This window comes from Megascapheus bottae, chromosome 25 (genome assembly GCF_031878675.1).
Source record: "Megascapheus bottae isolate mThoBot1 chromosome 25, mThoBot2.hap1, whole genome shotgun sequence".
NCBI lineage: Eukaryota > Metazoa > Chordata > Mammalia > Rodentia > Geomyidae > Megascapheus > Megascapheus bottae.
In genome coordinates, this window is record NC_143533.1 from 22,763,450 (window position 1) to 22,789,863 (window position 26,414).

Consider the following 26,414-nt stretch of genomic DNA (forward strand, 5'->3'; position numbering starts at 1 on the left):
CTGTGGTTTGTTTCAGATGGTTAGCTCTTTTCCTGTCTCTGAAAGCCTCCTACAGGCTCCATCAACTGCGCTCCTGGGGAGAGCTAGAAGGGGAGAGCCAGCACACATACCTGAGAAACAAGGATTTTCTTCTCGGCGTTAACTTTCCACTTTCCTTTCCCAACCTTTGCAGCTGCCCTTTGTTAAAGGTAAGCAATTGTTCCAGCTTAAATCGCCTGCTAGTGCCCCTTTAATTTTTATTTATTTATTTATTTTTATTTTTTTGGCCAGTCCTGGGCTTGAGCTCAGGGCCTGAGTTTCTCAAGGCTGGAGCTCTACTACTTGAGCCTCAAGCACCATTTCCGGCTTTTTTCCTATGTATCTAACCCAGGTCTTTGTGCATGCTAGGCAAGCACTCTACCCTAGGTCAAACTCCTGGCCCTATTTATTTATTTATTTTTATCAGTTGTGGGGCTTGAAATCTGGGCGTGGATGCTGTACCTGAGATCTTCAGCTCAAAGCTAGCACACTACCACTTGAGCCACAGCGCCACTTCCAGTTTTCTGGTTGTTCACTGGAAATAAGAATCCTCATGGTCTTTCATTTCCAGGCTGGCTTTGAACCATGATCCTCAGATCTCAGCCTCCTGAGTAGCTAAAATTAAAGGTGTGACCCCCAGTGCCTAGCTTGCCCCATTAATTTTGATCAGTAAAAATAACATCAAGATAAATGAGGGCACAAAGGTTCCTGGGCAAGGTTGGTATGTGATGTATTGAGTTATAAATTAATGTATGCTTTGTATACTTCAATTTATAAATATATTTTGTATATGATTTTCCACTGCACACATCCTAAGTGTGAGTTCTATAAATTTATACATGTGTGTGTATGTGTGTATATATATATATATATATATATATATATATATATATATATATATATATATGACAACCACTTGTCTCTGCCTTCCAATTGCAAAATGTATTTTTTTTTTTTTTTTTTTTTTTTTGCCAGTCCTGGGCTTGAGCTCAGGGCCTGAGCACTGTCCTTGGACTTTCTCAAGGCTAGAGCTCTACCACTTGAGCCTCAGCACCACTTCTGGCTTTTTTTCTATGTATGTGGTACCAAGGAATTGAACCTGGGTCCTCATGCATGCTAGGCAAGCACTTTAACCACTAGGCCAAACTCCCAGCCCCGCAAAATGTATTTTTTAATAGAATTTTACTGTTGCTATTAAGGTGATATGCAGAGGGGTTGCCATTAAGTCAGGTAGTGAGTACACTTCTTTCTTGGACAGTGTCACCCTTTCTTTGTTTTCCCTCAGTTTCCTCATTTTACCTCAAATATATTTTTAATAGATATTTGTTTTTAAATGATTTTATAGAATAACTAGTTTTTAAGGAGATTCTTCCTATATCTGACTACTCATATTGATGTTTTTATAGATAAATAAAACAAATTCCCTTTACTAGAGCCACACTGATGTTTAGTACTCACGATGTAAACTAGAAGGAAATGTTAGTTATCAATGTTTCAAGTGGTGAGTTTGCGACCACAATTAATTATTCAGTGAAATTTCTCCCTTTGTATAGTAGTGTTTCCTATGAAAAGTTTTGTTGTACCTATTTATTATTAACTATCTCCTTCAAAAAGCAGAATTAGAAATGATATTTACTCAAGGTACATTAACAAACATTTTGAAATTGATATAGCCTCAGCTATATAATATACTTGGGTCTAGTTAGTGATTGTTTTCTTAGAATTACTAGCATGGCCCGCAAGAAAGTTCTTTAAGTTAGAATAGATAATGTGTGACATTTTTATGTTTTACTTCATTACTCATAAATGTCCTTGGCATTAACTGGGTTTTGTTTTATAGTCTCTTGTTTTTAGCAGCCACTGCAAAGCAGTGAGTGGCTACTCAGACCAGCTTATCCAGCAGCGGAGATCGGCTACCTCCTCACTTCGTTGCTGTCTGCCCACTGAGCTGCCATCATTTTTGTGTGTGGCCAGTCCACGAGTAAGTGCCATAAGTGGGAGGACATGTAATGAGCAGTGTTGCAAAAAAAATAATATGCAAGTGATGCATTTCCTAAACAGAACTGTTACAAGCTCTTTGGACCTTAGGAAGTCTGTAAAAATTAGTATTAATTTTTTTTTAAGTTACTCACACCTGTAATCCTACTACTCAGGAGGCTGAAATCTGAGGATCACAGTTTGAAGCCAGACCTGGCAGGAAAATGGATGAGACTCTTATCTCCAGTTAGGTGCCAGACAACTGAATGTGGTACTGTTGCTCAAAGTGGTATAGCACTAACCTTGAGAGAAGAAAAAGAGCTCAGGGATAGCTTCCAGGCCCTGAGTTAAAGTCCCATAACTAACCACCACCACCACCACCACCACCAAAAAGGGGAGGGCTTTCATTTTCATCGTCTTGACTTTCCCAACAATGTACTTCCTCACCTTAAGGTGAGTAGATTTGAGCATATGGTCGCTAGCTGCTTCTAAAACATTTAGTCAGGGATTCTAAACAGCAGGATCAAGGGAGAGAAACCCGTTTGTCACCTTCATTGAGGTTTATGAGCTTTTTTATAGGAGAGGGCTTGGTAAGAAGGAGATTTAATCTGGCCTTATCACTTCAGTATAGTCTTAACATGACAGAAGGAAACATAACACCGAAGCCTGTTAGTTTTGGTGTTTAGTTACTCGTAAGCAACCCTCCCTGGACTGGGGTTCACATGTGTGTTCCATCTGGAAAGTGTCTATTGCATCTTATTTGCCATTCAGTCATGCTGTCATTTGCAGAGTAGGGGTATGGTATATCTTGTGATTTCAACTTTGAGCCTCTACTTGGTTCCTTTTTGATACCTTGACTATCAAAATATCACCCCCTGATTGGTGACAGGCATTGCTGCAAGGATTCCATTGGCTCAGTGAGATGTTTCTTTTGACTACCCCTTCCACCTTTTTCCTATCCTTGTTGATCACAGCTAGACAAACGTTACCTTTCATCCATGAAGAATTGTATGATAGCAGGGCAGAAGAGTTGGATAAAGCCAGAGCCAGTGCTTAGTGGACAGAACCACATGCAGTTTCCTTTTGTTCCAAGCAGCAATGCTGAGTTTTCTGGTGGGGGAGGCGCAAATATATTTTTCATTGTTTTGTTTTGTTTTGTTGGGGGTATGGGGCTTAAACTCTGGACCTAGGCCCTGTCCCTGAGTTCTTTAGCTCTAGGCTGCCGCCCTACCCCTTGAGTCACTACTCAAGCGGTACTTCTGCTTTGCTAGTGGTTAATTGGAGATAAGAGAGAGTCTCATGGACTTTAGTGCCTATGCCCAGGCTGGCTTTGAACTGTTAATCCTCAAATCTCAGCCTTCTGAGTAGAAGTCATACTCTTCCAAAACATTCTTTTAGAACTCAAGGTGATGCAGGGAAATAGACCTTTCCTAGGATGCATCTAAATCTTCAAGTGCTTGCACAGTTGCCAGTTTGGTTTCATTATTACATTTTGTTTGTTTGTTTGTTTAATCAGTCATGTGCCTTGAACTCTGGACCTGGGTGCTGTCTCTGAGCTCTTGGGCTAGCGCTCTACCACTTTGAGTTACAGTGCCACTTCTGGTTTTCTGACCATTAATTGAAGATAAAAGTTGCACAGACTTTCGTACCTGGGCTGGCTTTGAACCACAATCCTCAGATCTCAGACTCCTGAGTATCTAGAGTGCCTGGCATTCATTGTTAATCTTATTGCTATATCAGGCCATCTAATGGAGGGAGTGTACATTTCTGAGAGAATGACTTCTTACATTCTAGTGTTTTACAAAGCCAATAAAAGTGAGCTGTCTTATATACATAATTCTTCATTACCATTCAAAACATCCAAAGTGTCCATTCCCACAGCTCTCAAGAGTGCTCTTAAGAACACCCTGGAGCGAGGGGTGGTGAAGTACATCACAATTCCAGCACGTAGGAATTGAGATAGTATCCTTTGTTCCACAGTGTTCTCTGCTTCGTACCTAGATTTTCTGAAAAACCAACAAAAAACCTCCATCCTGGGGCCAGGAGTTTGGCCTAGTGGTAGAGTGCTTGCTTAGCATGCACAAAGACCCAGGTTCGATTCCTCGGTACCACATACATAGAAAAAAGCTGGAAGTGGTGCTGAGGCTCAAGTGGTAGAGCTCTAGCCTTGAGAAAGTCCAAGAACAGTGCTCAGGCCCTGAGCTCAAGCCCAGGACTGGCAAAACAAAAACAAAAACAAAAAACCCTCCATCCTGCTGACACAATCACACAGGCAAGACCCTTGGGGTGTACTTTTGTATTGTTTTCTGAGTCTAAACTACCAGGTTCGCTATTTCCCTAAAGAACCATAAACATACCTTTAAGAAAAATATAATTGCTATAAATATGGTAAGCAGAGAACAGGAAAAAACTTAACCTATTTAGCTAAAAAAGCTATGTCCCACCACTCTCCATTCCTTCTTAGCCTTCTCTTTATATGTATTTTCTAGATTTTTTTTTTTGGGGGGGAAGGGAGGTGCTTGAACTCTGGGCCTGGACACTGTCCTTGAGCTCTTCAGCTCAAGGCTACCACCCTACTCCTGGGCCTGGGTGCTGTCCCTGAGCTCTTCAGCTCAAGGTCACTGCCCTATGCTGGAGCCAAGCCCAACTTCCCATTTTCTAGAGGTTAATTGGAGATAAGAGTCTCGGATCCTTTTGTGCCCTTGTGCCCAGGCTGGCTTTGTAGCTTGATCCTCAGATCTCAGTCTCTTGAGTAGCTAGGATTCTACATGTGAGCCACCGCACCCCAGCACCCCACCACATCCCAGCTGTGTTTGCTAGAATATTAGGCTTTGTTTTTTTTCTGAAACCTGATAATGAGAATAATCACAGCATAATCCTTAGTACAGAAAAATAATGTAGCCAGGCACTGGTGGTGGCTCATGTCTGTAATCCTAGCTACTTAGGAGGCTGAGATCTGAGGACTGTGGTCTGAAACTAGCCAAAGCAGAAAAGTGCAATAATTTTATCTCCAGTTCATCACAAAAAGCTAGAAGAGCTGTGGCTCAAGTGGTTGAGCCCTCGCCTTGAGTATAAAAGCTGATGGATAGTGCCCAGGCTTAAGAGTTCCAGCCCTAGTAACTCCCTACACACACACACACAAAGGAATTTTAGACATGGCTGGATGTTTTACACAAACTCACCGTACTCACCTTCCAGATCAGTCTGGGCTATGTATAAGGCAGCACTTCCTGAAATGCCTTGTTACCATCTGGTAAGAAGAAAAAATGATTTTCTTTGAAACTTCAGCTCTGCCCTAGAGTTAAGGTGGGGGTTTTTGGTGTTGTTGTTCTCCCCCCCCCCACCCCAGACCTAGGGTCTTGGTACACAGGTGCTTTACTGCAGGAGACACACCTCTAGCCTTATTAAGATAAATTAATTTCCCTAGTACACACTATGTAAATCTCAGGGTTAACTCAGAAATAACTAGAGCTCTTAGGAAGGAATTATAGGAACTATTTTAGCAGTAGCTGAGGAAATCATTCTACAGAATAACTAAAGTAAGGCCCAGGGAATCATCTTACGTGGGGTGGAGGGGTACGGGGTAGAAAAATGCTTGCTGCTGTCATGCTTCCCAGAGTTAGAGCAGGAATATACATGTTCTCAGGAAGGACGCGCTGAGTGCCTGAGATGCAAGCCCATTAAGTACTGTCATCTAGGAAGTTAATAGAGCAAGAAACAGTTCATGAGGGACGTGAAGGAAAGGCATTTCTGTTTGTGAGGAAAGACAAGCGGGAGGTCATGTTTCATCTCCCCATTTCTGAGCCAACAAAAAGGACATTTTGGGTTAGCAAACTGGGTGAAGTGGATTTTTTGCCCTCTTTTGGACTAGGTCCCCTGCTTAAGTGACATTCTGCCTCTCTCTTGATCCAGGGCTCCTCATCAACAAAATTTCTCAAAACCTTTTGTTTTATTATCAGCAAAATGAAAACTAGAAGCTAGGTGAAAATTTGTAGGAATTGAAGGAAGTTCTTTTGTTTTGAACTGTAAGAGTGCCTAGAAATGAGTTGTAGGCAGGAACACATTCTTCCTGTGTCACAGTCCTCCCAGTCTTCTTCAAGCTTAGTCACCCTTCTCACTTTCATCTTTCCTTTCTTGCTTGCTTGCTTGCTTCTTTCTAGATCGGTCATGAACTCTGGACCTGGGCACTGTCCCTGAGCTCTCCAGCTCAAGGCTAGTGCACTACCCTCTTTGAGTTACAGTGCCACTTCCAGTTTTCTGGAGGTTAATTGGAGATAAGAATCTCAGGGACTTTCATACTGCCATGCCCCAGCTGGCTTTGACCTGCAATCCTCAGATCTCAGCCTCCTGAGTAACTAGGATTACAGGCGTGAGCCAAGCTTAAGCGCTTGGCTTAAGCTTTGCCTTTCTATAAAAAAGGAGGGGGTGGAACGTAAGTTTAAAATTGGTGTAAATATCAGTCTTGACATTAGAAAACAGTAACTGTGGCTAGGTATGATATGGTAGTAAGCAGGAAGAGCAGGTGTTCTAACTAGCTTTGACTACTCATCCAAGAGTATATTTGCTTTCTGAAAATACATAAAACATACTTTTAACCATTTTTCTAGAAATTATTACAGACTGGACGGTGAGGTTACTGGAGTCATATCTTACGTTGAAGATCTCTGTTCTGGTTTATCAGCTACTGGGCTACTGCCACCTGCTATAATTTTCAGTCTTTATTTGCATATACTCAAGTGTCACTTGGGTAAAAAATGAACCAATTGGAAGCAGAGAAACAAAACTCCTCTAGAGAAAATAAAAGTGAAATAGGCTCTAAGCACTGTCTGGATAAACTGATTTCTGTGTTTTGCCTGGGTGAGTTGTATGAAGCCTTGTTCACTGTGGCACATTGTAATTTTGAATCTGGACTGTAGAAGGCACTGTCCCCCCAGCAAATTTGAACTATACCCTCAATGTGCCTTTTTGCTGGTGAATTGGAGATAGAAGGACTTTGGATAAGGACTTTGCTGCCTGGGCTGGCTTCAAACTGTGATTTTCTGGTTTCAGCCTGATAAGTAGCTAGGATTCCAGGCTTGAGCCATCAGCATCTGACTTTTTTCTTTTTATTCTTAAAGAATACTTTCCCAAACTGCATAAATTTAGGCCTCACACAGCCAGTTCCCAGAGTGAATGTAAAGTACTATTTTGTAGGATAATTTCATTATATATGTATGTATACACACATACACACACACACCAAGCATTTTATTTATTTATTTATTTATTTATTTTTTTTTTTTGCCAGTCCTGGGCTTGAGCTCAGGGCCTGAGCACTGTCCTTGGACTTTCTCAAGGCTAGAGCTCTACCACTTGAGCCTCAGCACCACTTCTGGCCTTTTTCTATGTATGTGGTACCAAGGAATTGAACCCGGGTCTTCATGCATGCTAGGCAAGCACTTTAACCACTAGGCCAAACTCCCGGCCTGCATTTTATTTTATTTTCTCTTTCCTTTTTGGGGGGCACTGGGGATTAAACCCAGGATGTTGCATATGCTAGGCAAGCATTTTGCCACTGAGGTACATCCCAGCCCCACACCAAGCATTTTAGAGCTGGGTTCCCCCGCTTTTGAGTTGTTCCCATTAATGTCCTTATTTATTCATAACAAAACTCTGAACTACTTTCCTTAAGATTAGTTGACATGGAGCCAGAAGTTTGGCCCAGTGATAGAGTGCTTGTCTAGCATGCACAAAGACCCGGGTTTTGATGCCTCAGTACCACATGTGTAGAAAGTTGGAAATAGTGCTATGGTTCAAGTGGTCGAGCGGTAGCCTTGAGGAAAGCCCAAGGACAGTGCTCAGGCCCTAAGTTCAAGCCCTAGGACTGGCAAAAAAAAAAAAAAAAAAAAAAAGATGAATTGACATGAAAATAGTTAATTATTAATAGAACACGGAGATTTTCCCAAATGCCCATATTTTGTGACTAACTGGGTCCATCAGTAGTTTTCAATTTTGATACCTCCCATACCTTTATCCTTACTCAATTTCTCTTCATCTCTTCATCTAGTTCCAAGATTATTGTAGGCTTGACAGATCATTACCGTCTTACACATTTTAACAAAATGTAGTTTTGTCATTTTCAATTGGGTCCTTATCAACTAGATATACATAGACTTTTAAACTGGGAATAGATCAGACAGCTGAAAAAGGATGAAGCTTATGCTTCTAAATTAAGTAGGCGCTGTCCGTTGGGAGAATAGAGTCTTAGTGTTATGGGACTCCACCCTGTGACGTGCTAAGAATTTTACAGTCAGAAACTGAATTTTCTACTTGCTGGTAATTGTTTTCCTCTTACCCCCTGCCCCAAGTTTAGGGTCCGAAAGAAAATTTCCCTTGTCTTCCAATAGATTTAATAGTCAGAAAGATAAACTTGGGAGCTTTTTCACAGAAGCATGAAAAATAGCTTCAGATGTGCCAGGCCAATACTCTTTAGTTCTTTAATTATGACTCATTAGTTCCAGCTCCCTTGCTGACATGATATGGCTAATATAGCACTTTGCCAAGAACAGCATCTAGCAATGAATGGAAGTGGTAAAGTGACTGGAGATGGGAGGGGGAGGAGGGAGTGAATGTGTTTACTTATTTATTCTCTTGGTTTATCTGCACACTGAATTTTGCTTTGCATATTTAATTTGTAGGTTCATGTTAATAGAGCTTAGCCTTTTCACTGGAGAAGCTCAGTGGGGTAATTAGGGTCAGCTTAATTTGCCACAAAAGAGAATTTAAAACTATAAACCTGAAAGGGAAAAAAAAAAAACAGTAGAGATGAAGTTGATCAAACACATTCTATTTCAAAGTGAAACTCCTTTCTATAATTAATACATACTAATTAACAGCACAGTGGTCAACTGACCTCAAACAAAGTTGAGATTCCTAAAAGGTTTCCTGAGTGAGTGTGAAAAATGTAAAAGCATCATCTTATTTGAATTTGTCTTTGCAGGTTACTGCAGTGCCATTGGATTCTTATTGCAATGACCGAAGTGCAGAATATGAGAGACGAATTCTGAAGGAAGGCGGGAGTTTGGCAGCCAAGCAGTGTTTGTTGAATGGGGCACCTGAATTGGCTACAGACTGGCTGAATCGAAGATCTCAGTTCTTTCCAGAGCCTGCTGGGGGACTGTGGAGCATTCAGCCTCAGAATGGCTGGTCCTTCATCAGGATTCCAGGTGAGTTTTCCATTCCTTGGGAGGTGTTTCCAGCCCTGGCAAGGGGAAAGCATGTGAGATTACTCCACGTGATGATTTTACATGCTTAGAATTCAGAGTGCTTGAGGTTCCTATTTCCTTTTTGCCCTTTGTAATCTATATGTAAATGCTAATTGCGACCTGAGTGGGAACATTTTTTTCCCCAGATTTGTACTTAATACTCCTATTTGACAAGAAGAAAAGAATGCCACTTTTTAAGAAATTTGCAAAAAGGAGCTCTTGCCACATGTGCAAAGACCTTGAACTCCATTCCTAGTAGTGCAAAAATAAAATAATTAAAGTAAAAGGACATAGAAAGCTTCAGTACTAATGAGTACAGTTGTGCTGCTGCCAGTGGGATGAATGAGCATGTCGTCACTCCCAGAAATCCAAGTTGAAGCAGCATACACAGAGTCCTGCACGGAGCACCAGAGATCTAATCATAACAGGAGGAAAAACAGCATGTTTTGTGCCAAAATGCTAGCGGATTCCCAGACCCCCTGGGGTCAAGGTCAAGGGGTGAAAGGAAAGCAGGTTTTCATGTTTGCTGTAGTAAGACTACTTGTAAGGAAGTTGAACACAAGGTTCAGTAGACTCATACTCTTTACTTACACCTGCTGCAAACTGGAGCCAGACTGCTAGTTTTGAGTTGTCCAAATCCACTGATACCTCACTTGTGTTTATTTTATTGATACCTAATGGACATTTTTGTAAGTGATAGTTGAGCTCCAGTTCTGAAGGTCTGGTTTTTCCATGTAAGACTGAGATTGTCACAGTCAAGATAATTGGTGTTATCCTGTTAGTGGTTTGGGGATTGCTTTGACTGAAATAATGCCCTTTTTGGGTATATAAAAGCAGTATTGCATATGACCTCCTCAGAACTGACTAGGAACATAGGAAAGCAGTGGATGAAGGTAAACGGTTTGAAAATCAAGAGGGAAAGCTCAACTATAAACCAGGCCAGAGTAGAAACCACAACATCTTAGGCAGTTGGTATGTGCAGGTACAGAGAAAAGCAAAATAGCGCTTTCTTACTCCTTCTTTCTAGCTTAGGTCTCAGTATGGGAGTAAAAGGCTTATTGCTTGCGCTGTGGGAATCTCTTGTGGCTTTTCCTGTTCTTTGAAAGAAAAATGGACCTTGTTTAAATAGCAGGAAGTGTCTGAGTTCTTTTCGCATCGATAAAAAGCACCAGCCCCACTGGCTGTTTACTGTGAGAACCAACCAGCTCCTCACTGACCCCATTGTGCTCTGTGGACAGACTTGCTGGGGCAGGGCAGGGGGTGGGGTGGGTGGAAGTGTTTCGGTGGAGCCTATATTTTATCTATGCTTTTGCATTTTTTGCTTCCCTGAGAAGTGTTGTTTCTGTTTCATTCCTTGAGCAACTAACCAGAATCTCCCAAGTTTTGCACTTTGATTGCTGCTCTAGGCTTCACCAGGAAAATATATTTCAAAGGGCCTTTCTTTCATTGGAAAAGGTCGATGCTTAATCTGTTACCATCATTGCTCTGCTGTGTATTATGTCATTTTTGTTTTGTCACCAAAGATGATTGTTATATGAATGGCATGAGTCTGTGTTTAAATAATGCAGCACTGAAGGAAAAATGATATGCAAATAGGATTGATTTTTTTTCAGTCAGTATCTTTTTCTGCTTCTGTTTTAGAGGTTTGAACTGGCAGAATCAGCCTGATTTCTAAGGAATTCTGCTCCTTCCTGGTTTCAACCCCTCCTTAGCAACAAGTAGTGCTCTTCACTAGCAGAGCTTTTGTAGGTTTTAAAAATTGGGTGATGTGGGGGGCCAGGAATTTAGCCTAGTGGTAGAGTGCTTGCCTAGCATGCATGAAGACCCGTGTTCAATTCCTCAGTATCACATACATAGAAAAAAGCCGAAGTGGCGCCAAGGCTCAAGTGGTGGAGCTCCAGCCTTGAGAAAGTCCAAGGACAGTGCTTAGGCCCTGAGCTCAAGCCCAGGACTGGCAAAAAAAAAAATGGGGGGCCGGGAGTTTGGCCTAGTGGTTAAAGTGCTTGCCTAGCATGCATGAAGACCCAGGTTCAATTCCTCGGTACCACATACATAGATAAAAGCCAGAAGTGGTGCTGAGGCTCAAGTGGTAGAGCTCTAGCCTTGAGAAAGTCCAAGGACAGTGCTCAGGCCCTGAACTCAAGCCCAGGACTGGCAAAAAAAAAAAAAAAAAAAAAAAAAAATGGGTGATGTGGCCAAGTGCTGCCAGTAGCTGATACGTGTAACCTCTCGCTCCTCAGGAGACTTGAGATTTGAGGATTGCATTTCTAAGCTAACTCTGGCAGAAAAGTCCTTGCGATTCTTACTGTCAGTTAACTAGCAGAAAAGCTGGAGTGGCTCAAGTGATAGAGCACCAGTTGTGAGTGAAAAAGCCAAGCTAGAGCTAAAAGGCCCCAAAAGAAGTGCCCTTACACATACATAGAAATAAATATATTTTTTTCTACACGTCTTACTGATAACTAGAATCTGGTTACTTCTGTCTAGTCTAATCACCAGAGAATCAGTAATATTACTTATTGCTGAAGTCTTTTTGAGCTTTTGCTGAAGTTTCTTCTCAGCCCTTTCTTTCTGAGCATTCCAAAGAGGTCATGGGTAAAGGACTTACATAACATGCTCCAGCCCCAGTTCAATCCCCAGTGCCACAAATACAAGCAGAAATAACAGGGGTCCAGGCCATTCACATCCACTCCCACTGCCTACACAGTAATTAGCTCCCTTCCTCTAGGTGTATGAAAGTTTATGTCAGCATGTGTGCATCATGTTTTTGTTGTTGTTATTTGTTTGTTTGTTGTTTGTTTGTTTTTGTGGATCATGGGGCTTGAACTTGGACTAGACGCTGTCCCTGAGCTCTTTAGCTCAAGGTTGCCACCCTTGAGCCAAGCCCCACTTCTCATTTTCTAGAGGTTTTTGGAGATAAGAGTCTCAGGTCCTTTTGTGTTCCGGCTGGCTTTGAACCTTGATCCTCAGATCTCAGCCTCCTGAGTAGTTAGGATTACAGGGGTGAGCCACCTCGCCCAGCTAGCATGTGTGCATCTTTACCTCTTAAGTTTTTCTAATTCTAGCATCAAGTTCTTCATACTGAGCAAAAATGAAATAGATGTGGCCGGGTATCAGGGCATCATAGGCTGGGAGAAGGAGCTTTAAGGCATAGGCTTTGGGGGATACAGCACTCTCCTTTTCCAGTTTGGAAATAATTTCCTCATAAAACAACAAACACTTCATTTTAGAATAAATTTTTAATCAGAGTACAAAAGAAAAGACTGATATATTTGACTGTTAAGAACTTCATCCAAAAAAATAGTTTTAATGGTGAGCAGAGGAATGGGAGAAGATACTTACAATCTTATGAATTTATAGCAATTTATTGGCCTGTGTATTTATGTTTTACGCATATCTCTGTTTTTATATTCTACATAGCAAAACTTTAAAAAATAGATGTGCAAAGTAGTGCTTTGGCTCAAATAGTAGAGCTCTGGGCTTGAGCAGAAGAAACTCAAGGACAGTGCCCAGGCCCAGAGTTCAAGCCCCACAACTGGGAATGTAGCTTAGTGGTAGAGTGCTTGCCTAGCATGCATGAATCCCTTGGTTTGATTCTATAGTACCACATAAACAGAAGAGACTAGAATTGGTGTTATGGCTCAAGTGGTAGAGGAAAAGAAGCTCAGGGGCAGTGCCCAGGCCCTGAGTTCAAGCTCCAGGACTGGCAAAAAATAAAAATAAGACAGAATAAATGCAGAATAAAGACAGATAAGAATGCAGGAGCATGTGAAAATCATTTAGTCACTGTTTATAATTGTTTGAAGCTTTTCAGAATCCAGACACAATACATATTTGAGTTGCTTCAGCACTGGTGTTAAGGAAGTGTAGCTGAATGAGTGGTAGGCTGCAGAAATCTGAAGCTCATTAATTGCAAATATACTTCTGTTTTTCACTTTCTTTCTCTTTTAATGAGAGCAGAAAGAAATGGTATCAAAAGTTGTGTAGAGAATGTTGACAAGCTATTAAAATACTTAAGAGACTCAGGCCTAGAGGTAAAGTGCTTGCCTAGTCTTCATAAGACCCTAAAATCAGTCTCCCCCTCCACCCCCACAACACTATGTGAGGGAGGGTTCCTATAGTAGTCCAATGAAAGCAGCAGAGTGATGATGATATATAGGAAATTTCAAGTTGTTATGAAAGCATTGCTGCCTGGTCAGACTTGGAATTTATACAGGCCTTGTCTGGTGCCAGGGAAAGGGCTTAGCAATCACTTCTGTTCCATCTGCAGTCATTTGATTGTGTTGGTAAGGAGACAACAAAAAGAGCATTTCAGTAATCTAAACAGGACCAAACAAAGATGTTGAACAGAGGTGTGTGCCACAGAGATGGGGGTGGGGGAGGAGAGACTGGCAGTATTGGGAAGGTGGGAAAAGGGAGGCTGGAGCACAGAGGAGTAAACATCTGAGACCTGTGGCTTTGTAGAAGAAACAGAGCAGCTAGTGATTTGTTATGTTGCCGTCAGCATATCCGTTCTTTTTCAGTTGAGACAATAATTGTGCTCTTGGCAAATAGTGGTGAGAATGACGATTGAGAACTCTTGGAATATTGTCAATAGTCAAGCTTCTGCAGTTCTAAGGAGAAGCCCTGGGTTCAAACCCAGAAATGAAGAAGAGGCATTGTTTGTCTTGACAGTTAGTAGTTAGTTGTCCATGGAAGTTAGTTGACTTTTAGTAGTTAGTTGTCCATGGAAGATTCCTATATCCTTTCTTCATTTTTGTATCCCCCCAGCCACTTCCTTATGTACTCTTCCCCTCTTAATGGCAGCAATTGTTAAGGGAATGTTTATGGACCAGTCTGCAAACAGGAAACTCTCCTTCCTGAAATATGATGGGAGTTGAATGATACTGAATGGATAAGATGAAAACTTGTGAGTTACGTGTTCTCTAAAGATCCCTGGTTGAAATGTGTTTCTTGTGGTTGAAATATGTTTCTTGTGGGAAGAGGAAGAAGAAAGCACTAGTTAGTGAGAGAGAAGTTTCATTTCAAAGTCATTTTTTCTTAAAAACCAAGAGTTTATCTTCAGGGTAGAGCACTTGCCTGGCTGGGTTTGATCCCCAACACCACAAGAAAAGTGGGGAGGTATGTTTGTTTGCCGTTCAAGGGAAGGCAGGAGCAGCCCTTGTTGCTATACATTCTCACATTTCTTAGGATGCAAACACCACAGAACTAACATAACAGAAGCAGATAGATTCCCAGAGATAGGTGGACAAAGGAAAGACTGATTTGGAGGTTGCGTAGAGCCACATATAAGGTAGACATCATTCATAGATCGCATCATTACCCCTGGATATCCTACAGGAACTGGTGTCTCCTGCATTAAAAGGTAGAAAGGCCCCAGCAGCAGATAGGATTGGACATTATCAGTTGGAGGCAATTTCCACCTCTCTCTTCAAGGATATGTCTTCTAGAGCTCTCCTGGTTAAGATTTAACAAGGCTTCACATTCTTCCTTTAGAGCTCTTTCCTGTTCTCATGATGATACAAATCCTAGTTGTAGTAATTTGGGCAGCATCCAGCTTTTCAGTAAGTGATTTTGTTCTTCAATTAAATAGTTTCCCTTCCTACCCCCACCCTGCTTTTCTTCTCCCCAGGCAAGGAGAGCCTCATCACTGACAGTGGAAAGCTGTATGCCCTTGATGTCCTGCTGACTCGCCTCAAGTCTCAAGGACATAGGGTCCTTATCTACTCCCAGATGACCAGGATGATAGACCTGCTGGAGGTAGGAGAAGGAACCTTGGGGGACCCAGGTCCTAGGGTTTAGTCACATGGTCCTAGCTAGAGTCAGTACTACTTGCTGGGAACCTGAAATTTCTTCCTTGAGCTTTCCGTCTGTAGAAGGAACTGAAACTGCTCCTGGTGATGGACCACATTCTGTTCTGCAGAGGACTTCTGCCCTCTCCCCAAAAGCCAGTGACGTAGAGTGCCCTTCTTTTACTAGGGAAGACATTTCCCTGATTTTAAAGCACATTATAGCCTAGCAATCTTGAAAAGTTCTCTGAAATTCTGTATAGAAAACAATAGTAGGGAATCATTTTCCATGTAAAAATCCTGTAAATAGTTATTCATCTAGTGTTAATAAAGTGCTTTTCAACTTGATTACGTATTGGGAAGTATAAAAAAATACCAATGCCTGCTCTCATCCCCAAAGATTTTGAGAGTGCACAGTCTGGAATTTGAACTCAGAGCCTTGTAATTGGCTTGTAACCTACCATGAGCCACCACTCTAGCCTCCCCTTTTGGAGGCAGCTGGAGTTTAAACTCATACTCTACTGCTCGAGCTACTTCTCAGTACCTGCTTTCTGCTACTCATTTTGGAGATAGACCCTACCAAACAGTTCTGTCTGGGATGACCTCAAATTCTTGCTCAGTTTTCTGCTGATGAGTAGTGCCTAACCACTGGAGTCATGCCTCCAGCATTGTTCCAGCATTGTTCTGATGACTTGGAGATAAGAGCCAGACACATTTGTCTGCCAAAACAAGATTTTCAGATAGGGTAACTACAATTACAGACATGAGCCACCGGCACCTACCTCAGTTTTTTTGTTGTTGTTGTTGGTGGTGGTGGTGGTGGTGGTGGTGGTGGTGGTGGTGGTGGTAGTTTGTGGTCGTGGTCGTGGGACTTGAACTCTGTGCGCCTGGACTTTGTCCCTGAGCTCTTCAGCTCAATGCTACCACCCGACCCCTTGAGCCAGAGCCCCACTTCCAGTTTTCTGGTGCTTAATTGGAGATAAGAGTCTCAGGTACTTTTGTGCTGGGGCTAGCTTTGAACCTTGATCCTCAGATCTCAGCCTCTTGAGTAGCTAGGATGATACGCAAGAGCCACCACACCTGGCTAGTCCTACATTTTTTACATGTAAGGCTTGATATTCCAGCCCTGGTACTCCGAGAAGTAGTAATAAGTACAAATTGTACCATAATTATTTCTATTAAAAGCAAACAAAAATCAGAAATAGAGATCGTAGCATTTCAAAAAGAAGGATAGGGAGCAACTGAGTATTTTTTAAGCTTTTTGGAATCAAACATTGGCTTGCTAGGTTTTGCAGCAAATTTGTCCCAACTTGGTGGCAGACTCCTTTTAATAATCTGGCAACTTTTTTTTTTTTTTTTTTTTTTTTACCAGTCCTGGGCTTGAACTCAGGGCCTGAGCATTGTCCTTGGGCTTTCTCAAGGCTAGAGCTCTACCACTTGAGCCTCAGCATCACTTCTGGCTTTTTTTTTTTTTTTTTTTTTCTGTGTATGTGGTACCGAGGAATCAAACCCGGGTCCTCGTGCATGCTAGGCAAGCACTTTAACCACTAGGCCAAACTCCCGGCCCCGCAACTTCTTTTAGTAAGAAAAACAGAGCAGGAACCGGGGGTTTGGTCTAGTGATCGAGTGCTTGCCTAGCATGCAGTAAGATCAGGATTTGATTACTCACTACCATATATGTAGAAAAAGCCAGAAGTGGTGCTGTGAATCAAATGGTAGAGCTCTAGCCTTGAGAAAGCCCAAGGACAGTGCTTAGGCCCCAGGACTGGCAAAAAGAAAAAGAGAAAACAAAGCAGTGTCTGACGTTGGTGTGATTACTAAGCTTTAGGTTTTGTATAGTGCTTAGTCCTTGACTGCTGCCAGTGAAACAACTTTGCTGTTTATTTTATGAAGAGGTAGCCTATTTCTAAGTGACAAGAACTCCTAATTCTAAATCGCCCTCAGAGAGATGATTAAGCATAAATTTTTTTCCTAGAGCTAGGGATCAAACCTAGAGCCTTGCACATGCTAGGCAAGTGCTACTCAGGTACATTCCGGCTATATTTGATGTAACAGCCATTCTAGCAGTAGTGGTCCAACATAAAAAGGCTGCTGTATCTCTAACATGATGTTCAAATCGAATGATGCCAATGTCCACAGTCATTTAAGTGCTTTCCCTACCGTGAGGTCTTTCGTAAGTGAAGTGTACCTGCCTTGTGCTGAAGTCAGGACAGTATAGTGCAATAGTGCTCTTCACTGCTGAGGACCCCAGGAAGAGCGGTCCATTGTGGGTTTGGTAGTGTGGGTATCAGTCAGTTTTTTCCCAATGCTGTGTCAGAATACTTACTTCATCTGTAGTTCTCATTGAGTTCTACTGAATGGAAGCTCCAGGGGAACGTGGGTGAGCAGCCCCCAAATACGCTAGCTCTGCAGGTGAAAGTAAGTGAATGTAAGGGGTTTACCTCGATACAGCCCTATGTTTTGGGGGTTTGACTTGGAGAGTAGAATTTGTAAACTAGGTAGCTTGTAGAGGCATGTCACTGTGGGAAATTACAAATTAGGGAAATGCAGATCACAGCGTGGATTTCACAACTGCTGACATTCCTTATGGAATGGAGACCGAAGCCAGAACAGGTTGCAACTGTATGTTTCTGAAAGTAAAATGAAGTTGCTGTCTAGTTCCCTTGATAATGTTCTTCAACCTTGTATTCCTTATGAAATTTTACTTTTTTTGTTATCGTTCACTTGTATGACTCCTGTTGACTCAAGTGGAGCACCTTCTACATTATTCTAAGAGGTTCTCAGTTTTTTGTTTGTTTATTTGTCTGTTTTTTGTGGTGGTGGTAGGGCTTGAACTCAGGGCCTCGGTACTGTCCCTGAGCTGCTTTTGCTCAAGGCTAGCACTCTACCACTTGGGCCGCAGCAGCACTTCCATCCAGCCTTTTCTGTTTATGTGATACTGAGGAATTGAACCCAGGGCTTCATGCATACTAGCTAGGCAAGCACTTTACCACTAAGTCATGTACCTAGCCTAGAGCAGAACTTAGAAGTTCACACTGGTCATTGAGCTATAATATAACTAGGGAGCATGTTATCATTTCTTTTTTCTTCTTGTTGTTCTCATCTTATGCCTTAGTCCTGGCTAAGTGTCTGTCTCTGTTTCTGGAACTCAGAGGAACAAGAAGACAGTTAAGATCCACATGCTTTTTTATGTGACCAGATTTCCTTTCTGTAAGAAGTATCAGTTCTGGGGCCAGGAGTATAGCCTATTGGTAAAGTGTTTGTCTAGCATGCATGAAGCCTTAGGTTTGATTCCTTAGTGCCACATAAACAGAAAAAGCCCAAGTGGTGTTGTAGCTCAAGTGGTAGAGCACTAGCCTGGAGCAAAAGAAGCTCAGAGATAGTGCCCAGCCCCTGAGTTCAAGCCCTAAAACCAAGGAAAGAAAAAAATTTTTAAAAGAAAAAAAGTCCATTGAAAAAAATCAAAAGAAAAAAGTTAGGAAGAAATATCAGCTCTGGCTATAATCTTAGCTGCTTAGACTGAAATCTGACGATTGCAGTTCAAAGCTAGCCCAGGGAGAAAAGTCCATGAGACTCTTATCTCCAATAAACTATTCAGAAAAAGCCAGAGTAGAGCTACACTTCAGTTAGTAGTGTGCTAGCCTTGAGCAATAGTGGTTCAGAGACAGTGCCCCAGCCCTTAGTTCAAACTCTAGAATTGGCACACACAAAAAAAGAAAAAGAACAAAGAAATACCAGTTCCGACCACTTAACATTTGCTTGGTGTTTCTAAAATAATAACTTCTTTTCTCTTTTGTAAATTACTTGTGTAAGCATGTCTTCTTCCACATAGAATTCTGCATTCAGAATGTTTTTAATGGGCTGGGAATTTGGCCTGGTAGTGGAGTGCCTGCCTAGCATGTATGAAGTCCTGGGTTCAATTTCTCGGTACCACATACACAGAGAAAGCAGGAAGTGGTGCTGTGGCTTAATTGGTAGAGTTCTAGCTGTGAGGAAAGCCCAAGGACAATGCTCAGGCTCTGAGTTCAAGCCCCAGGACTTTCCCCTCCACTACCCAAAAAAAACCCAAAAAAACCTTTTAGTATTAAAGACCCAGGCTTTGGTGGCTTGCACCTGTAATCCTAGTTACTCATAAGGCTGAGATCTGAGGATCTCGGTTCAAAGCCAGCCCAGGCACTAAAGTCCTTGAGACTCTTATCTCCAATTAACCACCAGAAAAACAGAAATGTCACTGTGGCTCATGGAGTAGAGCAGTAGCCGTGAGCTGAAGAGCTTGGGTTCAGTGCCCAGGCCCAGAGTTCAAGTGCCACAAATGGCCAGAAACAAAAGAAGAGAGTATTTGCATTTTTTCACATGTCATCTACATAGTATTTCTGGAAAAGGGGATTAAAGAAAAGGACAGTGTTTAATAACCAGTGCCAAGATTTTTAGTCAGCCACAGCAGAAGTAAAGGAGATAGTAGATCCTAAATGTTACTTGGAATTGTAAGTTAAAGCTACTTAGTCACTTACAGTGTCTTGGGAGTTGGCGATCCTATGGAAATAGCAGTATCCAGCTAAGTGTCACATAGAACTTTACCCTTTTTTTCAAAGTGGAGGGCCCCGTTTCCATGTTCTAGTCGGTACAGAGAGCTGTTAACTTATTACAGATGGCTTACTTTCTTCTGGGTTTCCTATTGGATGCGACTGAACTTGTGCTTTAAGGCCACGTGTACTACGCCACTCGATAGTTCCTATGCAATCCGGAAGTACTTGGAAAGGGTCAGCAGCTGATGCAGGAAAATCATCAAGTGAACCAATATAGGAAAATAACACAAAATAGAATGAAATGCAGACAAGCCATAGCTTCTCAGGACATTTGAGACAATGACTTGTGTAACTTGTGAGCCATCCAAATATGGTAGCTCACTGGGTAGGATTCTGCCTAAACAGGCATTCTATCTGCGAGCTGGCTTCTCTCAACTCCAAGTTACCTTTGGGAAGCTATGATTGTAAACAGATTGGGAAATTGCCCCATGGAATGAGAAAGCAAATTTGAGTCACTGTAAACTACAGTGTTCATGTGCTTTTAAGAATAATAGAGAAAGTGAGCTGGTGGCTTTGAGCTGAAGAGATCAGGGACAGAGCCCAGGCCCAGAGTTCAAGTCCTTCAACCACAAAAAACAACAACAACAACAACAATAATAATAATGGAGAAAGTGGAAGTTGCTCACAGTGATAGAGTTGCAGCCTTGAGCAAAAAAAGTGGTAAAAAGAATATTAAAAGGATCAGGTGATGTGATGGCTCATATCTCAGCTACTTAGGAAGCTGAGACCTGAAGATTGAGGTTTGATGCCTGCCTAAGCTGACAAATCTGTGAGATCTTATCAAAAGACTTGAGCACATTTTGAGACTTTGAGTTCCAGCCACTGTACTTATTATTCAACCAGAGTTTATGTTTTTATCTGTTTTATATTGTAGAGAGTTTGTTTAGTTTTTGGTTGGTTGTGGGGCTTGAACTCTGGGTCTGGGCACTGCCCCTGAGCTCTTCAGCTCAAGGCTACCACCCTACCCCTTGAGCCACAGTGCCACTTCTGGTTTTCTGGTGGTTAATTATAGATAAGAATCTCAGGTTCGGGCCGGGAGTTTGGCCTAGTGGTTAAAGTGCTTGCCTAGCATGCACAAAGACCTGGGTTCGATTCCTTGGTACCACATACATACAAAAAAGCCAGAAGTGGTGCTGAGGCTCAAGTGGTAGAGCTCTAGCCTTGAGAAAGTCCAAGGACAGTGCTCAGGCCCTGAGCTCAAGCCCAGGACTGGCAAAAAAAAAAAAAAAAAAAAAATCTCAGGTTCTTTAGTGTGGGGCTGGCTTTGAACCGAAATCCCCAAATCTCAGCCTCCTGAGTAGCTAGGATTACAGGCATGAGCCACCACACCCAGCCGTGGAGAAGTTCTGTGTAAGATTTTTGCGTAGGGAAATGTTTCTGTCAAAAAAAGGCCCTGAGGCTCAACCTGTTAATCCTAGCTACTTGAGAAGCTGAGGTCAGGATTGCAGTTTGCAACTGCCCTGAGCTACACGTTCTCCAGGCCACTTACCTTCACCCCAACCAATAAAAAGCTGAGCAGGATGGTACCAGGTGTAAGAGCCACGTATGAGACTACTGCAGTAGAAGAATGCCAGGGGTGGTGCCACCCAGTGCATGCCTGCAATCCTAGTGCTCAAGACGCTGAGGCCAGAGGATGGCCAGTTCAAGATCAGCCAGGGCACCACTGCAAGACTGTCACACACAAAGTCTTAATACTTAGAACACAGAAAGCACAAGCATTTCCCAAATGTCGAAATGATTAGTTTTTTTCAATAAAGAAGTTACTTTTAGGACCAAAGCATAGTTGTTTTATCTGGAACAACATGTCCAAGGCTCCTAGACACCCCAAAACGCCATATAGTAGCCATGTGCAGTGGCTCACACCTGTCATCCTCAGGAGGCTAAGAAGTGAGGATCGAGGTTCAAAGCCAACCCTGGGCACAAAAGGACCGGAGACTCTTTATCTCCAATTAACCTTTAGAAAATGGGAAGTGGGGCTTGGCTCAATGGTACGGTGGTAGCCTTGAGCTGAAGAGCTCAGGGACAGTGCCCAGACCAGAGTTCAAACCCCATGACCCACCAAAAAATAATATATATATATATATCACAAATCTATATGTACTCTGGGGTTTTTGTTCTTTCGTTGAACCAATACTGTGTTTGAACCCATGGCTTCCCACTCTCCCTTAGCTCTTTCACTCAAGGCTTCCACACTACTATTTGAGCCATACCTCCAGTTCAGCTTTTTTAATTTTCTTTATTTATACAAAGAGGTTTCATTTCAACATGTCAGCCTGTATGTACAATCAGTGTGTCTTAATTATTGTCCCAATTCTTCATATTTTTTGTTCTGATACTGAGGTTTGAACTCAGGACCTTCAGACTGGCTTGGTTTTTTTCAGCTCACTGCTGGGTCTCCCATTTGAGCCATGACTATGGGCTAGCATTTTTCTAAGTTAATTGGGGATAGTCTTTCCTGGACAAATAGAGATTAAACTATATTCCGCCTGAGCTGGCTTTGACTGATTCTTCAGATCTCAGGCTCCTGATAACTATAAGAGTATAGGTGTGAGCTCTTCAACGCTGTTAAAAAGTTGTAACTCCTCTTGATGATGTCAAGAATGTTCTCTGCTAGGAAAATTACTGTCTTCTGTTTCACTCTTATTCTGAGGTTGTAAACTCAAGGACTTTGGTCAGTAGGATTAGCTGGGGGTGGAGCAAGGGAACACTATAATGCAATTGTTACTTGCTAACGGAGGATTGCATATGTTAACCACTATAAAACATCTGTTCAGTGGCTGAAAAGTCATTGTGATGTGGATATTCATTTTGGTGGGCAACTCTCTTCATAAACCCTACAGAAATATGGAAGGATTAGATTAGATTCCAAGTTGAAACTGAAACTTGAGCCCTGTAATGGATGAAATAGAATGTGGGTAAATGTTGTGAGAATTTGACTACAACCATTTGCGTCAGATTTATTATGTTCCTTTGTCCTGGTTGGCAGGAATACATGGTTTACAGGAAGCACACCTATATGCGACTTGACGGCTCATCCAAGATCTCAGAGAGGCGAGACATGGTTGCTGATTTTCAGACAAGGTAATGCCAATGGGAATTGCAAAAAAAAAAAAAAGAAGAAGTCATTCCTTAGTCTTCCTCTAGTACTTAAAATCTTCTTGAAAAGGAATGCCAGTGCATCTGAGATGTTAACCAATCATGATTTTTGTTTGTTTGTTTTTAGTCTTCCTAAATAGCACAAACTGGTCTAAAACTGACAGACAGTCTTGCCTCCCAGGTACCGAGATAACAGGCACCCATATGCCATCATACTCAGCTAGTGTACCTTAAGTGGTTGTCAGGTTTGTGTACAGTGATTCAGATCTCTTTGTCAGTGAGAATATGCATGGTAGGGCTTGTTTTGTTTTAAATACATTTTCAGTACTGTATCAGTGCCTATTTCTTCAGTCAGCAAAAGGATATCTGAATTTGAATAAAAGCCCTCCTTTGTGAATAATGTCTGTCCACAAGGCTGTATTCCTAAGTGTTAACAGTAGCTATCTCTTGAGTGTCAGCTTACTGAGTTTTGAGGGGTTTTTGCATCATTTTGTGTAGGTTTAAGGCTAACTACTTTTTTTCCTTGCTGTTAGCACAGTGTCAGGTTGTCCTAGTGTTCAACTCATTGCTCGGTCCCAGCACCTCTCCACCTGCTCGTGCGCCTAAGAGCTTGCAAATGCCACCTGCTGAATGCTGACAGTTTACATAGCCATAATTATCCTGAGTGCTTGTTCTCATCTTCTAGTAAGCAGAGTCCGGTTACTGCACTCTCTCTCTCTCTTGAGAGAGAAAGCCAAGCCCTGCTGGTATAGGACTACTGAGCCACACCCTTCAGCTTCTCCTTAGACCTGGACAATTGAGAAATAAAGCACATTTTAATGTCTATAAATCTAAATGGTTTTGCCTTTCTGGATTTTAGTTCCTTGCTAATTAGTTTTTAATTCTTGGGAAGAAATTTAAGCCCATCATCATTTTATGCTTACTAATTTTAATTTATTTCATTGCAGTTTTGTTTTGTGTTTGAGAAGTATATTAAATTTATCTTCCTCTGTGGCCCAGTCTGTCCTCCACTATGATCCTCCAACCTCAGCCTCCCAAGTGCTGGGATTATAGCCATGCCCCGCCAGGCCCAGCTCATTACAGCTTTAAAGCATAGTTTAATTCCTTCATGAAATAAGTTCAGCCCAAAATACATCCATAGTTAACATACAATTCTTTTCTCAGCTGGGCAGGTGGCTCATACCTGTAATCCTAGCTACTCAGAAAGCTGAGATCTGAGGATCAAAGTTTAAATCCAGCCCAGGCACAAAAAGACCTGAGATTCTTATCTCCAATTAACCTCTAGAAAATAGGAAGTGGGGCGTGGCTCAAGGGTAGGGAGGTAGTCTTGAGCTCAAGAGCTCATTGGCAGTGCCCAGGCCAAGTTCAAGCCCCATGACCCACCAAAAGAAAAAAAGGAAAAAAAATCTTTTCTCTTTGTAAATTTTTGCTGTGTTATTTAATTAATTTATTTACTTATTTATTTATTTTGGTCAGTTGTGGGGCTTAAACTCTGGGCCTGGGTAATGTTCCTGAGCTTTTCAGCTCAAGGCTACCGCCCTACCTCTTAAGCCACACCACCACTTCTGGTTTTTATCTAGTAGAGGCTATCAACAGATTTTGTGAAATTTATTATTGGAACATGCATAAGCATTGCAATATTTCATAACCAGTTATATTGTTTTGGTAAAAAGAGAAAAAGAATAATCTTTATCTTGTTTGGATTCTGCAGTCAGTCACATCCTTGCTTATTTCATCCAAAGAGCGCTAAATAAGAATTTTGGCAACAATACCTATTTTTATATGTCACCCTATTAAATTATACTACATTAAATTCTTCTTATTTGCAAAGCTCTTACTAGGAAATATTACTTCAGCCTCTAACCCCCACAAACGAGAATTACATAGGGAACACTGAGATGACTTAGAGTCAACATGTAGGTAAACCATAATATAATTTTCACCCTGTATTTAAGATGAGGAGAAATGAAGAAAGTCCAGATCTTCTGGACCTTGCCTCTATTACATAGTGTAAATACTTAAAGTTGAGATTATAGCTATGAAATCATCTTCTGTGCGTTCTCTGATCTATGACTATTCTGACCAAGAAGCTGATTATACTGACCTTTCCACGTGGAAAACAGTTCTCTACTTGTAAGGTTGAGTGACTGCTATCGCCCAACATAGAGACAGGTGTTTAAGTATGCCTTGCCAAATCTCTTTCACTATTATTAATGAAAAGGCATTTAAAAAAATTGGTAGTTTGAACTGGAAAGACCTATGTCTCTAAGGTTAGCCAGAGTAAACAAGAGCTCCTATAAAAAGCCATTTACATTCCCTTCATACAAGATTTATTTATGAGGGCTCCTTCCAGGAAAAACTGACTGGGACTGAAAACAGCTTGGCCAGGATGTCCTGACTGGGCAGCATTCAGAACATGTGACCAGTGCGTGATCCTAGAAGCCATTCACAAGGCCTTTGCTCTGTGGTGCCTTGGCTTCTGCTCCCCTTCCTCCTACCAAATAGATCCTAGTTCACCCCCACCTATCAGGGTATTCAGGATGGCCCTCTGAAACCATCCAAAAAAAAATAGGCAACATGGTTTTTCTTTTTTGGTGACAGTAATACAGAGTTTCAATGTTATCTTTCATTCTGCCTTTTCTCTCATTCAAGTGTTTGCTTCAGTTTGTGATAGTAAGCCCTATTTGAGGATATTAGTACAGAGAAACTTCATTGGATCATTAAAATAGAATGAGAGTGAGATCTAAGCATGCCTTTGCTGTGTCATTGATTTCGTAGACACATTTACAGATATGCCCCCCCCCCCACAAACCCACAAAGGACATTTGAGTTAATTAAGACCCTGAGTTAGACTCCTTTTCAGCCCCTAGAGGGCCCCCAAGCCATCACTTGTTGTCAACAATTTGATTTAGATGTTTTTGTTCATGAATAATCCCAACAGTATAATTGGGAATGGAAACTAATTTCTTTTGTTTCAACAACCCAAGATTATTTCTGTAATCCTCATTTTCCATGACAGTATAAAACTACATTAAGTACAACCAAACTTTGTGACATACCATTGCATCAGAAGGCATCTTTTCAGTGCATAGCTGGTAGCATTTCTATGAGCTTTCTCTGGTCTTTTTCTGTATGTACTCCTTATTTAAATAGTTGCCACACATCTGGCAACTAAATTCTTTACCTCTTCAAAGTCTTTCTGGCTCTATACTGTATTTTGTGGTCTTCTGTCTCCTGTCCATTTTATACCTGTTTCCTTTACCCTACTCCCACCGTGTGGTAGGAATTCAGAAATTGCAAAAAAAAAAAAAAAGAAAGGGGGGGGGGGCAGAAACAATCCTAGCATAGGTTGCCTCCATCAGCTTTCATTCAAATATATGAAACTCATATTAGCAATTAAAGTACCAAAAAGGCAGAAATGTAGCTGTGGCCCAAGTTACAGAGTGATTGAGTGCAGTGGCTCACACCTGTCATCCTAACCACTCAGGAGGCTGAGATTTGAGGATCACGTTCAAAGCCAGCCTGAGCACTAAAGACTGTGAGACTCCTATCTCCAATTAACCACTAGAAAACCAGAAGTGGCTCTGTGGCTCAAGAGGTAGGGTGGTAGCCTTGAGCTGAAGAGCTCAAGGACAATACCGAGGCCTAGAGTTCAATCCCATGACCAACCAAAAAAAAAAAAAAGCTTATGGTTAATTAATTATGCT

The 26,414-nt window shown here is 41.7% G+C and overlaps 1 protein-coding gene across 3 annotated transcripts in view; it reads left to right on the forward strand.

Moving 5' to 3' along the window:
• Ino80 (INO80 complex ATPase subunit) overlaps nt 1-26,414 on the forward strand; it is a 74,828-nt gene that overhangs the window by 33,397 nt on the left and 15,017 nt on the right. For all 3 annotated transcript variants that reach the window (XM_090318586.1, XM_090318588.1, XM_090318587.1), the window contains exons 23-27: nt 17-188; nt 1,859-1,999; nt 8,975-9,200; nt 14,869-14,996; nt 22,598-22,692. In XM_090318586.1, the coding sequence (XP_090174712.1) occupies nt 17-188; nt 1,859-1,999; nt 8,975-9,200; nt 14,869-14,996; nt 22,598-22,692 (762 nt within the window). The remainder of the gene's footprint in view (nt 1-16; nt 189-1,858; nt 2,000-8,974; nt 9,201-14,868; nt 14,997-22,597; nt 22,693-26,414) is intronic.